We start from the raw sequence: 14,310 nt of genomic DNA, 5'->3' as shown, positions 1-14,310 counted from the left end.
GTAATGGCACAAACTGACATTGGGTGCCACCTGACAGGATGCTGAGAGAATACGGCATCTCTTCTGTGCTATTTCCGCCAAATACATATAACCTAAATCTAATCACATGGAAATATCAGACAAATACAAATTGAAGGACATTCTAAAAATAACTCATCTTAACTCTTCAAAGATGTCAAAGCCATGCAAAGACCAGGAAAGACACAGTTGTTCCAGACTGAAGGAGGGCAGGGACTTGTGATAAACACAACACGTGACTCTGGACTGAATTATGGGCTCCTTGTTTGGGAGATGTGGTAAATTTGTTTTGCAATAAAGGCCATTGTTGAGAAAACTGATGAAATTTGAATGGGATCTGTAGATTAGACTGTATTATTGTAGCAGTGTTATTGACTTTCCGGTTTCGATGAGTATCCTGCAGCTACACAGGAACGTGCTCTGGTGTTTATAAAGTACAAACTAAGGTATTTAGGAGTAATGATTATCAAGCATGCAACTAACTCTCAAGTAACATACACACCACATATACACCCTAGTAGGAGGGGGGTGCCCCATTTTGACCCCTACAGGACATTTAGCAATGTGTGAAGACATTTTTGGTTGAAACACTTAGAGGCGGGGGGAGCACTACTAGCATCTAGTGGGTAGAGGCCAGGAATGTTGCTAAATATCCTCCAACGTATAGGCTCACCCTCCACAAGAAAGGCTTTAGTCAGTCCAAAACATCAACAGTGTTGAAGTTAAGAACGCCTGAGAGGTAGGGAGGGAAGCTCTTGCCACTACAAGCCATGGACACCTCTGCACCCCTTGGAAATGAGGTCACTGGAGTCTTTAAATCTAATCAGATTAGAGAAGACCCAGATACTTCCACTGGCCTATCAGCTGCATGAGGATGTTTCTATCACAGCGGGGAACTGAAACAACTCCTAAAAACGTTCCTATAACCACCTACCTGGCCACTCCCACCCCTTTTTTCCTCTGGAGATTTGGGGGATAACCTACATAAAAATTCCTTGGAGAACTGAGCTTATCTTATTTTTGCACAGCAAACATGAATCCTAATTTCTTATATATAAAACAAATCTATCATTTCCACTATATCGATTTATACATGCCATTTAACTAAATGCTTAAAACTTTGATCACATTTATTTCCTCTATTCCTTTACACTCATCAAAACTCAGTACGTAAAACTTCCCTTATTTCTGTTTCTCAGTGGTTCTCTCCTTTTTAACAACTCTTAAGGAGTCTTTTAGTGTCTTGAAGGCAAATGGATGACCTATTTCTTACAGTGAGAGCTGGGGATTTTATACTGCTTAACTTCTCGTTGCTCTCTTCCTGAAGCAGGCTTCTAAATACCTCGATATTTTCATAAGGATACATACTTCCATGGGATCTAAAGCATGTTTTATTACTTTTTATTAAAGTACTATAACACTTAGGATCCAAAGTTCATTTTTGAAGCTTACTGATCCACCTAAATAGCAGTAATATCTAAGTGCAGAAATTCTGACACAATTCCACTTAAAATAAAAAGGGTTTTGGCAAATATTTTAATAGGAGGTTAAAAAGGAAATTAAAACATTTACTTAAGTTCTTCAGAGAGTAAAACGTTAGGACCATTGTTTCAAGGCAGGGCTTTACCCATACTGTATCTTTCAAATAAGTTCAATCTCATAGCTCTTTTGGTTTTATAAATGACAATAATTTTCTTGGTTTTCCTGACACTATCCATCAACAGTAAATAGGCCTTCTGCCTGCTAGGCTGCATGACCTGATTTACTTCAGGCCAGAGAGATTCCTTAATAATTGGGTCAAGTACATGCACACTGCTGCCTTCTAAGCCATGTTAACAGCAGAGAAATGACTCCAATATTAAGTTGAAAACTAAGTTAAAAAAACTCAACAGAAATAAGTACAAATAAACTCAAATGAATATTGAGTTACATAAGCAAACCAGATAAAGCTATTTCAAAACTTTCAAACACATTACTATGACTTCATCCTTAGTGAAATAATCTAAACACAAAAAGAACTGGAAAGAAATCTTAAATTTTACTCGGTGAATTTACTGTTCATAGTGATATGGGTATTATACTTTTAAAAGTAATGTGTGCTGTAGGATAAAGCAAGTTAAGCTAGATACAAAATTCTGTAATGGTAAATTTGAAATAAAACTATCCACATGAACTCACTGCTTATTTTTCAACATATTTCATAACTCTGTCCAATGAAAGAGCCTAGAAACAATGAATAAACCCAGCACTCAGATCTGGGTTTCTAAGTACTAATTCCCACAAAAGGACCCAAGGATCCTTGGATAAATGGAGGATTCCATGACTGAAAGAGGTAAAGTACAAGATGAGTCTGGATCGTCTTGTACAGAAAGCAAGGGAAGTACTCAAAAATGATGGGGTTATATCAAAAGGACACAAGAGATAGCTTGAAATGGTTCACACTGGTCAAATCTATTGTAAATACATATAACAAGTAAAAATTATTGGGTAACAGAAGAGTGAGATCAAGAAGTGAGGGAGCAGGCAGGGGGAAATTCCTCTTTACAGAATTCCAATTATTAAATGTAGAAAAATGGCAATTAGAAAACTCACAATTCTGCAATTGTCAGGGTAATAGATGATGCAGGCAAAGGTCAACGATGGATGCTAAAATGATGAGCTGAAATAATAATGGGGAACAGGATATCCACTTGGGGCCAGAGTAGCACCTGGAAGCTTACTTACCAATTTAGGAAAAATGTGCCTTTGTTTTGGAGAGAGCTGGTGATCTCAACCTTCACTAGGTGGTCAAACAATATTAACAGCAGAATGACCAGGTGTTATGTAGTTTCTGATATGAAGCAATACACACAATATCACTTTGAAGTATTCTTGCCGAAATATGTTTAACCTGAACCTAATCAAGCTTATAGACATAACTTCCAGGGTTCTATGACACTATTCTACTTCAATATAGTGGAGTAACAACCTAAGTGACACCATCAGAAAACACTCCGATAAATTATGAATGTGGAACATTCTACAAGACAAACACCTGTCTCAAAAATAAAACCAACCAGTGCCATGGGGAATTTTTAAAAGACCAGGAGACTGTTCAAGACTAAAGAGATCTAATAACTGATTATGGTCTAGTGGAAAAAAAAGCATTAAAAGACATTTTGGAGACGGAGAAAAGTAAATATGGGCTAGATATCAGATTACATCAAATTACTAATTTTCCTAAGTACTATAATCATATAACCAAACTTAGGTATGAGATTGTCCTTTTTCATAAGATATGTATACTATCTACAACCTTACAACTTACTTACAAATAAGACAGAAAAAAATTAAATATAATGGGGGTAGGACAGGGAGGGGACCATGTGTGCAATTATGTCAAAATGTTAACAGGGAATCAATCTAGTTAGAGAGATAAGGGTATTCGTTGTACTGCTCTTTTGCATTTTCTGTATATTTTAACTTTTTCATAATAAAAACCTGAGCGGGAGGAAAATAATATAGAATGCTATAAATCAGCAGTTCCTAAAGTGTGGTCCGTGGACCCACAAAACTTTCAGGGTGTCTAGAAAGCCCGCCACGTTCACAATAATATTATGCCATTTGCCTTTTTCACTGTGCTGGCATTTGCACAGATGGTGCAAAGGCAAGGGTGGGTAAAGCTGTTGGTGCCTCAGCCTGAATCAACGCAGAAGCTCAGGACTGTCTAAGTAGTCACGTTCTTCACTGCCACATACTTGACAGTTAAAAAATACAACACCAGTTTCACATAAAGAAAAGCCCTTGATCAAAGTGTAAAAATTATTGTGTTAAATTGCAACCCTTAAATGCACTAATATTCTGTGTGACAAAACAAGTCCACAAAAATACTTCTACTTGCATACAAAGTATGGTGGTTGTATCAAACAGAAAACCATCACCGCTCAAGCTGTGAGCTGAACCAGGCACACTTTTTGTGGAACACCACTCTTTACTTGAAAGGCTGACTGACAAACTATCATTATACAGGCTTGGGCCAGACATTTTCTCAAAAATGAACAAAGTGAGCCTGCCACTGTCAGTCCTTTTCCTTGAAGCATTTTCTGCCAATGAAAAAACTTCAATTTTTAAGCAAAAACTAAAATTTTGGAGAACTTTTATCTACCACTGGGAACTTGATAGCTTCCCCATACATAAAGACTTTTCTGATGAGTTTAGCAGTGATATTAACGTGATTTTTTGATACCATATAATGAGACGTGACATCATTAGAAAGATGTGTATAAATCAGTATAACCAGCATTTTCCAAATGACCAATGAATGAGATTACAAAGCATGCATGTATAAAAGATCCATTCTAAGTGCAAAACAGACTAAAAGATTTTAATATAACAGTATGAAAGTTTCATTCATTGGCATGCTTTTAGATTCCAAGTTGCAAAAAATCTTTAAGAAACTCCCATTTGTTAAGTTCTGGGGTAGTATCAAAGAAGAATGTTCACAATTACCTGAAAAGACTAGTTAAAATATAGCTATATATCTGTGTGAGCCTAGATTTTCTTTAAATATTTCAACCAAAACAACATAATGAAATACATTAGATGCAGGGGATATGAGAATCCATTTTTTTATTAAGCAAAAAAATCCCAAGTACAGGGCTGGCCCCGTGGCCGAGTGGTTAAGTTCGCGCGCTCCGCTGCAGGCGGCCCAGTGTTTCATTAGTTCGAATCCTGGGCGCGGACATGGCACTGCTCATCAGACCACGCTGAGGCAGCGTCCCACATGCCACAACTAGAAGAACCCACAACGAAGTATACACAACTATGTACCGGGGGGCTTTGGGGAGAAAAAGGAAAAAATAAAATCTTTAAAAAAAAAAAAAAATCCCAAGTACCCATCAACTGATGAATGGATAAAAAAGATGTGGTATATATATAAAATGGAATACTAGTCAGCCATTAAAAAAGACAAAATTGCCCCATTTGCAACAACATGGATAGACCTCGGGGGTACTATGTTAAATGAAATAAGCCAGAGAGAGAAAAACAAACACCATATGACTTCACTCATATGTGGAAGATAAACACATGGATAAAGAGAACACATTAGTATTTACCAGAGGGGAAGGGGGTGAGGGGATGAACGAAATGGGTAAAGGGGCACATGTGTATGGTGATACATAAAGACTAGACTGTCAGTGGTGAGCAAGATGCAGTCATCTGTGCCAATCTTCCTCTACTTTATGTGCAATGCCACCACAGCATGGCTTGATGAGTGGTGTTAGGTCCACGCCTGGGCTCCGAATCTGCAAATCCCAGGCTGCCAAAGCAGAGTGCACGAACTTAACCACTACGCCACAGGGTTGGCCCCAAAAGGATGAAATTTTGATATATGCTAGAACATGGATGGACCCTGACATTATGATTAGTGAAATAAGCGAAACATAGACAAATATTGTATGATTCCACTTATATAAGGTACTTACAATAGGCAAATTCATAGAGACAGAAAAGAGAATAGTGTTTACTAGGGGCAGGGAGCAGGGCAGGGACAAAGGAGGAGTCATTGTTTAATGGGTAGAGTTTTTGTTGGAGATGAAAACGTTTTGGGTATAGATAATGGTGATGGTTACACAACATCGTGAATGTATTTAATGTCACTGAATTGTACACTTGTGTAACACTAAATACTGTGACTGTGTATATTTTACCACACTTCAAAAAAAATGGTTACAATGTTTTGTTTTGCTGAGGAAGATTAGCCCTGAGCTAACGTCTGTTTCCAATCTTCCTCTTTTTTTTGCTTGAGAAAGATTGGCCCTGAGCTAACATTCACGTCAGTCTTCCTCTACTTCATATGTGGGTCGCTGCCACAGCATGGCTGACAAATTGTAGATCTGTACCTAGGATCCAAACCCGTGAACCTGGGCCGCCAAAGCAGAGTACACTGAACTTCACCCACTATGTCACAGAGCTAGCTCCCTAACCCTGCCCCCCCCCCACAAAAAAATGGTTACAATGTCTTAAAAAATGACTTACATACATGCTTTGAAAGACAAACTTTAATCGTCATGATGTTAGTCATTTTCAAATACAAAAATTAAGAGTTGAGCCCTCTAATAATGAATAAATAACACAAATCACTGATAATGCTTTACTTACCCTTTTGGGGCCACTAAAAATCTTTCTGGTATTTTCCTTTGATTTATCTCCTTGTTTATTTGGAGGCTTCTTCACACTTTCAGGCACACCAGGCAAGTCCTCTGTAAAATCCAAGTTTTCTGAAATGGTAATCAAAACCAGCTAGCTTCCTAATATTTCAAATTATCTACCAAACAACCTAAGAACATTAGGGCATAGTGTACAGAGAAAAGAATAAAGGAATAAATGAAAGTACCACATAGTTGACAAAATACTCCCAATGATAATTAACTCTCATTCTGCCATTCTCACCCCCTGCTTATGCCCAACTCTAAGAAACTGAGAAGCAACTAGCTGTGTATGTGCTCCAGTTTTATTTTGTGTAAATGGCAAAATCAATTCTCTTCCAAAATAACTGCCGAATATCTAAGGAGACTGACACTGGTACGGTCTAAACACACACACACAATATCAGATGGTATCTACGTATTTTTCTTGAATTTAAGTACACTGAATCATGTTGGCCTACAAAGAATGCCTGCTTACATACACAAAGACCACATTTTAAAAAATCAAAAAGAGGATAGCTACTCTTGGCAAAATAAATAAAATGACCTCATCCAACACAGTTCAGTGATTTGTGGGTCTTCACACAAAACTAACCAAAGGATTAGATTAATTCTCAAATGGTTATAAATGCTTAGCCTAAACAACAAAAAAAAAGAAGACTCTTTTCTAACCAACCCTTAAAAATGTTTGCTTTTTCATACATTATATGAAGACTCAAATTCCACCTTTAGATATATCAATCAAATGGTCTCTAATTTTTAAATTTTATTTAGTTATCAATTTGAAGCTTTTGAAAGGGAGCCTAATGATTTCACATATTAGACTTTAACAAGTTTTATTGCCCCAAGATGTCAATTTCAGCCACAAATTTTCACCTGCAGATTAGGATAACGTGCTCTGCTCTCGAGGTCAGCAGGAGAGCTCAGTAAAAGAAGATGCAGCAGGGCAGGAGCAGAGGTTCTCCACATGCTTCCTTCCTTCCCTCCTCCTGAGAAAGCAACTGGAAAGCTACTTGCCCAGGCAGATCTCAAGTGACCAGCAAGGCTGCTGCAAACTTCAGTTCTCCCAGGGACTCAAGACAACACTGGATGAATTCCGACAATACCCTTATTTTATTTATCTATTTTTTTTGCAGTCTGGAGCAAGGGCTGAACCCTTAGGGCCTACTCCTGTATAATTCTAGTTTTGAAGATAAAAGTGATTCTAATCTAGCAAAACTATGTTTAGGCCAAATAAAGCAAAATGGTAGGTAGTCTCAAGCATGACTTATACTCTACTTTTCTCTACTTGTATGACTTTTCTCTACTCTATAGAGAAAAATCTATATGTAGGAACACTATTAGGATTCTAATTCACCATAACGAACGGCACTTCTTCTATGACCCTAAGAGGACAAAAGTTTTATTTAACAAGTAAACCAGTACAGAAACCTGTATTTGGCTAAATATAAACAAACACAGCCCCTGTAGCCCAGAGGCTTCCACACTCCTCCACACTCAACAGTCAACCACTTCACAAAGCCCTTGTCAGGTAATGACTTAATTAGAGCGAGGCTAACCTACTTCTTTTGTCTGTCTCTCACAGTGGAGGGTGAGGACCTCTACTCATTACTGCTCCCACTATCTTAAAAGACAAATTTTCCCTGTTAAGAGTGAAAAAATACTTAACTGGTACTTTTCAATTTTATTAAATCAACTTAAAAGGATGATTCTTAAGATTAAGACAATTTTAACTTTAAACTTAAGACGTCTTGAGAATATTTCCCTTATTACAACCATCTATTATCTGTATAGTTCTAAATGTCCAAAATATATCCTTGTGCCCACTGCACTTGAATTTTCAAAGTTGAAACATCAAGGTGTCTGGTATCTCTGTACACATATACACACTTTACGACTCTCAGGTGTTAAAGGTACAACTAAAACATAAACAGGGAAAGATTTCTCAATCTACCAGTTGGCTCCTTAGAATGTGGGAATTGATTATTAACATTTAAAATGCTGTACTTTGGGATAAGGTAATCTGTGGTTCTAAACAGTACTTCTATTACAATTAAACATAAGTTAAAATTGAGTATCTAGGAGGAAACTAAACTGACGTAAGCCTGAGAAGCATTTACCTACAGAAATTTTTTTAAATCTTACCTGCATTATTAGTACTAGACTGACTGTCCTGGGAATTATCATTGCTTTCCGGAGGAGGCTGCAAGGAGGGTGATGGAGCTGTTTTAGTTCTTTTTTTGCTTGTCTTTCTTTCCACTTGGCAGTCGTCATCTTCATCATCTTCACTTTCACTGAGATCATCAAAGCCAAAATACTTAATTTTGTAATTAGAACTCCCAGAACCTCCTTCATCACCTCCTGTCTCATCATGATCTTCAAAACCAAAAAATTCAAGTTTAACATCCTTTTTGGATTTAGTATTACTAGGTCGAAATCTAGTAGTGGTCTTAGCAGTTGCAATATCTGCCTTTTTTCTTAGACGGCCAGCTTCTCCCAAATCTGCAGGAGTTGATGCAGTGAACTCATCCATGCTGCGTTCCATAGTATCCTGTATGGTAACATTACAAACTGACAAGCAAGATGGATGTAAAACAGTGTAATCTCTAGTCCGTCCAACCGTCCCTCTAAAACTGGTCCCACAACTAGCACTGCCTTTTTTTGCCTGATTCAGGCCATCTTTACTTGATTCACTGTTTGCTTTGGCTAAGGCCTGACTGGTGCCGTCCATTAGCTTATCAAAATTGGATGCTCCTGGCGAGGATTTTGCTTTATTGGCCCTACAGTACGTCCTACAGTTGGTTGGCCTAAGAACACTTTGCACGATGTCTTCCTCAATGGCTTCATTTAAATTTTCCAACCGATTTTTAAAATCTTCATCCTTCATCTCCAAAAGAGGATCACTATCCACACTTAAAATACAATCTTCTGATCTGCTATCTTCGAAATCATTATCCCATTCATACAAACCAGTTCTTACAGATCCCTTCATCGGAGACATTTCTGATGGAGATTCTGATCTTTTTCCAAGTTGGGAGTTCCAAGTATCATTTGTTTCCTTGATTTCATCAGCTTTGTATCCAGAAGCCACTATAGTTTCTGCATTGGGTTTCTTAGTACTGTCTTCAGCATTTTTGTAAATATGGTGACTGTTCTTTTCATATTCTTCACTAAAATTCTCCACTTTATCTATAAAAATTAAAATAAGTCAAAAGATAAAAACATGAGTGACATCAATATAAAATTTAACAAGTAACAGGGATATCTGGCTAACAAATCGTATAGAACCACTCAATCTTAAAGTAATTGCAATAATTTTAAGTTATGATGAAATTAACGTTTACATATTTGACATTTCCGTTTCCACCTTCTTAGAATACAGCTCTCATGTCTGCTAGTGACCACTCCCCTAGGCATCCAAGGCCTAAATTCAAGAGATTTCAGCAGCGTTAAGGAACTGGATCAATTCAGAATGACATGTAAATGACTCAGGCAAACCTTCTTTGAGGTATTACGGGTTTTTCAAATAAAAATGCTTAAATTAAAAATTACTTAGTAGAATCTAGACAGTATAACACAATAACTGAAAACATTCCAGCAGAGTGTGTATTTCTCTGGGGTAGGGTTGCCCATGAGGTATGCCAGCTCTGTCTAGAAACCTGTCCCAGGGTCAAGTTTCTTCAGCTATTTCTGCTTTCCATTCTTTCTTCTAATCCTAAAAGCCATATTAACTTGAAGGATTTTTTTTTTAACAGTGGCTCTGGTACCTAAGTTAAGTGGCTATTTATGCGTATCAGCCAGTAGAAAAACTTAAACTGCCTATTCATTTTGTACTTGGGGAATTCATTTTTGTTGTTTTTAATTTTTCTCATCAGAAACATTTTTTGTTCCTTTCTAAGTGACAGGTGAAAATATGATTCAAATTGGTATTATGATTAATTCTTCCAGCATTTATTGGTAGAAAAACAATGATAAAATGTTTATGCCAGGCAATGAAATTACTTTTTTAAAAAAGTGCACCTACATTTAAGAAAGCCATTTATAGCTCTCAAATAGCAAACCATCAAATACAGACAAAGGGATGCTTTGCATGAATTCACTTTTTAATTTTTAATACTACCCAATGAGTTTAAATATAATTTAACTTAAGATTATATGTACTTACCTTTAGAAGGCATCTAATTTATAGCTCTATCTGTTTTATTCTTGGATATTTCCCAGCCGAAGGCAAGGAACTACAGTTTTCATAATCTCAGAAACACCAATCATTAAGCATAAGATACTGAAAAACTAAAAATTAAAAGCTGACTCTGAAGTCTGATACCTTAAAAAGGGTAGAAGGAAAGCCAAGTCTAAAACCAGACCTGGAGAGATAATACAACTGCTTTTCTAACAAGTGGAAAGCGCACTGGTAGCTGAGTCTGGAGGCTTGTGTTGTTCTGGGTAAACTAGCTCTTCAGAGCTCAGGCAAGACCTGAGCTTTGGGAGTTCTGCTGAGGGCCTCAATGTTCTCCTCTGCTTGAAAGGGAAGCCACTGACCTAGACTACTTCACAGTTCCTGAAGGATTATTCCCTAACAAACGCCTAAGGAAATGCTTAGTACAGTCAGCTACACAAAGGGCTAGAGGTCATTAAATGTCACACTACAGCATTTTTATAATTATACACCATTCCATTGTCTTAATGTCACAAAATTTACTTAGGGTGTTTCTAAGTGTTTTACATAATAAACATCCTTCTGACTAAAAAAAAAGTTTCTGTGAACAATAAACTTTATTATCCATGTTTCTTAAAATTACTACTTCAAGTTTGACTTATTATTCTCATTTGCTCTAAAATCAGAGAAAGCACAGGTTGTGTTTTAACAGTTACTATTCTCATAAACAGGTTGCCTTTCATATGATAAGCCTAACCTCATTGTAACCTTTCCTGTAAATTTGTTTTGGGTGCAAAGAGTAATAAAGAGCCCTACAGAAAAAAGTATTCTCATTGAAAGTTATATAGCTAAGTCATATCAGCAAGTATAATCTACTCATTTATTCATTTCTATGGCATAAATAATCCTACAGCTGAATTACTGAAGCACATTTATTTCTTTAAACTGCTGAGACCCGTTACACAGATGAAGCCAATCTAATCAACAAAGAGTTCTGCATGAGAAAGGCTGTCCCAGTTCTCCTCCACGGCATTCTCATGTCTACAGTGCTTTCCACAGTCCTTCATCACTCAGCTCTCCAACAAACAAGCCTAACTGTACCTTCAGAAGAGAGTAAGGCTGTCTTACCCTAAAACGCAGAACAGCAAAGACTTTCAACTGCCCTCCTCCCTCAACCAACCAGCTTCCCTGTCAGATAAACCCACTTAACATCACAAAACATCAAGCATATAAAGAGGAAAAAAAGTAAATAAAAATGAGTTATTTTCTTACAGAGAGGCTAAGCATTACTCTCCTTTAATCTAAACTGACTATATAAAGAGAAATGTATTTCTAGCTAACAGTTTAGGGGATACATAAATGAGTGCTAGCTCTGCCACTTATTAGCTAAAATGAGGCCTTAAGAAGTTTCAAGTTGCAGGATATAAAAATCAACATACAAAAATCAGTTGTGTTTCTATACACTAAAAACGAAGTAGCAGAAAGAGAAATTAAGAACACAATCCCATTTACAATCACAACAAAAGGAATAAAACACCTAGGAATAAATTTAACCAAAGAGGTGAAAGACCTGTACACTGAAAACTATAAAACATTGTCGAAAGAAATTGAAGACAACACAAAAAAGTGGAAAGATATTCCCTGCTCTTGAATCGGAAGAATTAACAGAGTTCCTAAAGCAACCTACAGATTCAACGCAATCCCCATCAAAGTTCCAGCGACACTTTTTACAGAAATAGAACAAAGAATCCTAAAATTTATATGGAACAACAAAGGACCCTGAATAGCCAAAGGAATCCTGAGAAAAACAAACAAAGCTGGAGGTATCACACTCCCTGATTTCAAAATATACTACAAAGCTATAGTAATTAAAGAGCACGGCACTGGCACAAAAACGGACACACAGATGAACAGAATCGAGAGCCCAGAAATAAACCCACACATCTATGGACAGCTAATTTTCAACAAGGGAACAAAGAATATACAACAGAGAAAGGAAAGTCTCTTCAGTCAATGGTACTGGGAAAATTGGACAGCCACACACAAAAGAATGAAAGCAGACCATCATCCTACATCATCCACAAAAATTAACTCAAAATGGATTAGACTTGAATCTAAGACCTGAAACCATAAACTTCCAGAAGAAAATAGGCAGTATGCTCTTCGACATCAGTCTTAGTAGCATATTTTGAAATACCACGTCTCATCAGGCAAAGGTTACAAAAGAAAAAATAAACAAATGGGACTACATCAAACTAAAAAGCTTCTGCACAGCAAAGGAAACCATCAACAAAATGAAAAGACAATCTAAAAATTGGGAGAAGATATTTGCAAACAACCTATCTGATACGGGGTTAATATCCAAAATATACAAAGAACTCATACATTTCAACCACAAATAAACAAATAACCCAATTAAAAAAACGGGCAAAAGATCTGAACGATTTCCAAAAAAAGATATACAGATGGCCAACAGGTACATGAAAAGATGTTCAACATCACTAATTAGGGAAATGCAAATCAAAACTACAATGAGATATCACCTCATGCCCATCAGAATGGCTATAATTAAGAAGACAAGAAATAAGTGTTGGAGAGGGTGTGGAGAAAGGGGGACTCGCACACTGCTGGTGGGAATGCAAACTGGTGCAACCACTAAGGAAAACAGTAAGGAGATTTCTCAAAATATTAAGAAGAGAACTACCATATGATCCAGCTATTTCATTGCTGGGTATTTATCCAAAGAACATGAATCCATAAAGATTTATGTGCCCCTATGTTCACTGCAGCATTATTCACAATAGCCAAGACTTGGAAACAACCTCAAGGGACGAATGGATAAAAATGATGTGGTATATATACAGAATGGACTACTACTCAGCTATAAAAAAAGATGAAATCTTGCCATTTGCAACAACATGGATGGACCTTGAGGGTATTACACTAATTGAAATAAATCAGACGGACAAAGCCAAATACCACATGCTCTCATTCATAAATAGAAGATAAAAACAACAAATAAACACATAGGTACAGAGATTAGACCACTGGTTACCAGAGGGGAAGGGGGTGGGAGGGGGAGAAAGGGGTGACTGTGCACATGTGTATGATGATGATGGTTAGTAGTCTTTGGGTGGTGAATATGATGTAATCTACACAGAAATCAAAATATAATGATGTATACCTGAAAAAATAAAAAAACAAAGTTGCTGTTTCTAAAGGGGGTAAAAAAAGAAAAGCAATTTCTTCACCTGAAAAAATAAACTAGTAAAATCTGTCTCAAGGACAGGCTGAACAGATAAAAGAAGATAATATACTTAAGGATATTTTGCAGTTACAGAGCATCACACAGATGTAAATTATCACAGCTATTACAATTTGCCATAATACAGGATATATTTTTAATAATCTTTTAGTAAGGAATCCAAAACCACACTCGAAGGCCTACTGTTCCTCCTCATGCTAGACGGTAAACACCAGATGTGTAGAAAGTTCTCAGTACAACACTTAGCCTAGCACCATCTGCAATCAAATACTTACTAAATGCCTTTTAACATCACTAGACTTTAGCATCTCTAGCTACTCAAGCTTCTGTATTGGGTAACATATAAGGGATGGAATTTATCTTAATGAAGACGGCTACATGGAATTTGGAGTGTGACAAGCACAGAGTTGGAACACATAGCTAAGCCAATAACTAGATGCGCAAAAACTCAGCAAGTCCTACTACGTCTCTAGGCTCCATTCTGCTTCCCTAAAAAACAGTAAGCAATCTCACATAAAACATTAATTAATGCCTATAATTCCCTTAAAGATTCTTAATTTTGAAAGAAATAGATGGTTCCCTTAAAAATAAAGACACAAACCTATCAGTATTTGCAATAATATGAGTATACAGTCATGTGCCCCATAACAAGGTTTCGGTCAACCACGGGCTGCATATATGAC

General features: G+C 36.9%; 1 protein-coding gene across 11 annotated transcripts in view; it reads right to left on the bottom strand.

Moving 5' to 3' along the window:
• The window catches only part of WAPL (WAPL cohesin release factor), a 76,849-nt gene that overhangs the window by 42,431 nt on the left and 20,108 nt on the right, over nucleotides 1–14,310 (bottom strand). For 6 of the 11 annotated variants that reach the window (XM_070230084.1, XM_070230107.1, XM_070230076.1 and 3 more), the window contains 2 exons: nucleotides 8,352–9,395; nucleotides 6,160–6,278 (listed from right to left, as the gene is read on the bottom strand). In XM_070230084.1, the coding sequence (XP_070086185.1) occupies nucleotides 6,160–6,278; nucleotides 8,352–9,395 (1,163 nt within the window). The remainder of the gene's footprint in view (nucleotides 1–6,159; nucleotides 6,279–8,351; nucleotides 9,396–14,310) is intronic. The other 5 variants (XM_070230115.1, XM_070230103.1, XM_023648745.2 and 2 more) reach the window with 1 other exon arrangement.

Source organism: Equus caballus, chromosome 1, assembly GCF_041296265.1.
Source record: "Equus caballus isolate H_3958 breed thoroughbred chromosome 1, TB-T2T, whole genome shotgun sequence".
Taxonomy (NCBI): Eukaryota; Metazoa; Chordata; class Mammalia; order Perissodactyla; family Equidae; genus Equus; species Equus caballus.
This window is presented reverse-complemented; position numbering and strand designations above follow the sequence as displayed.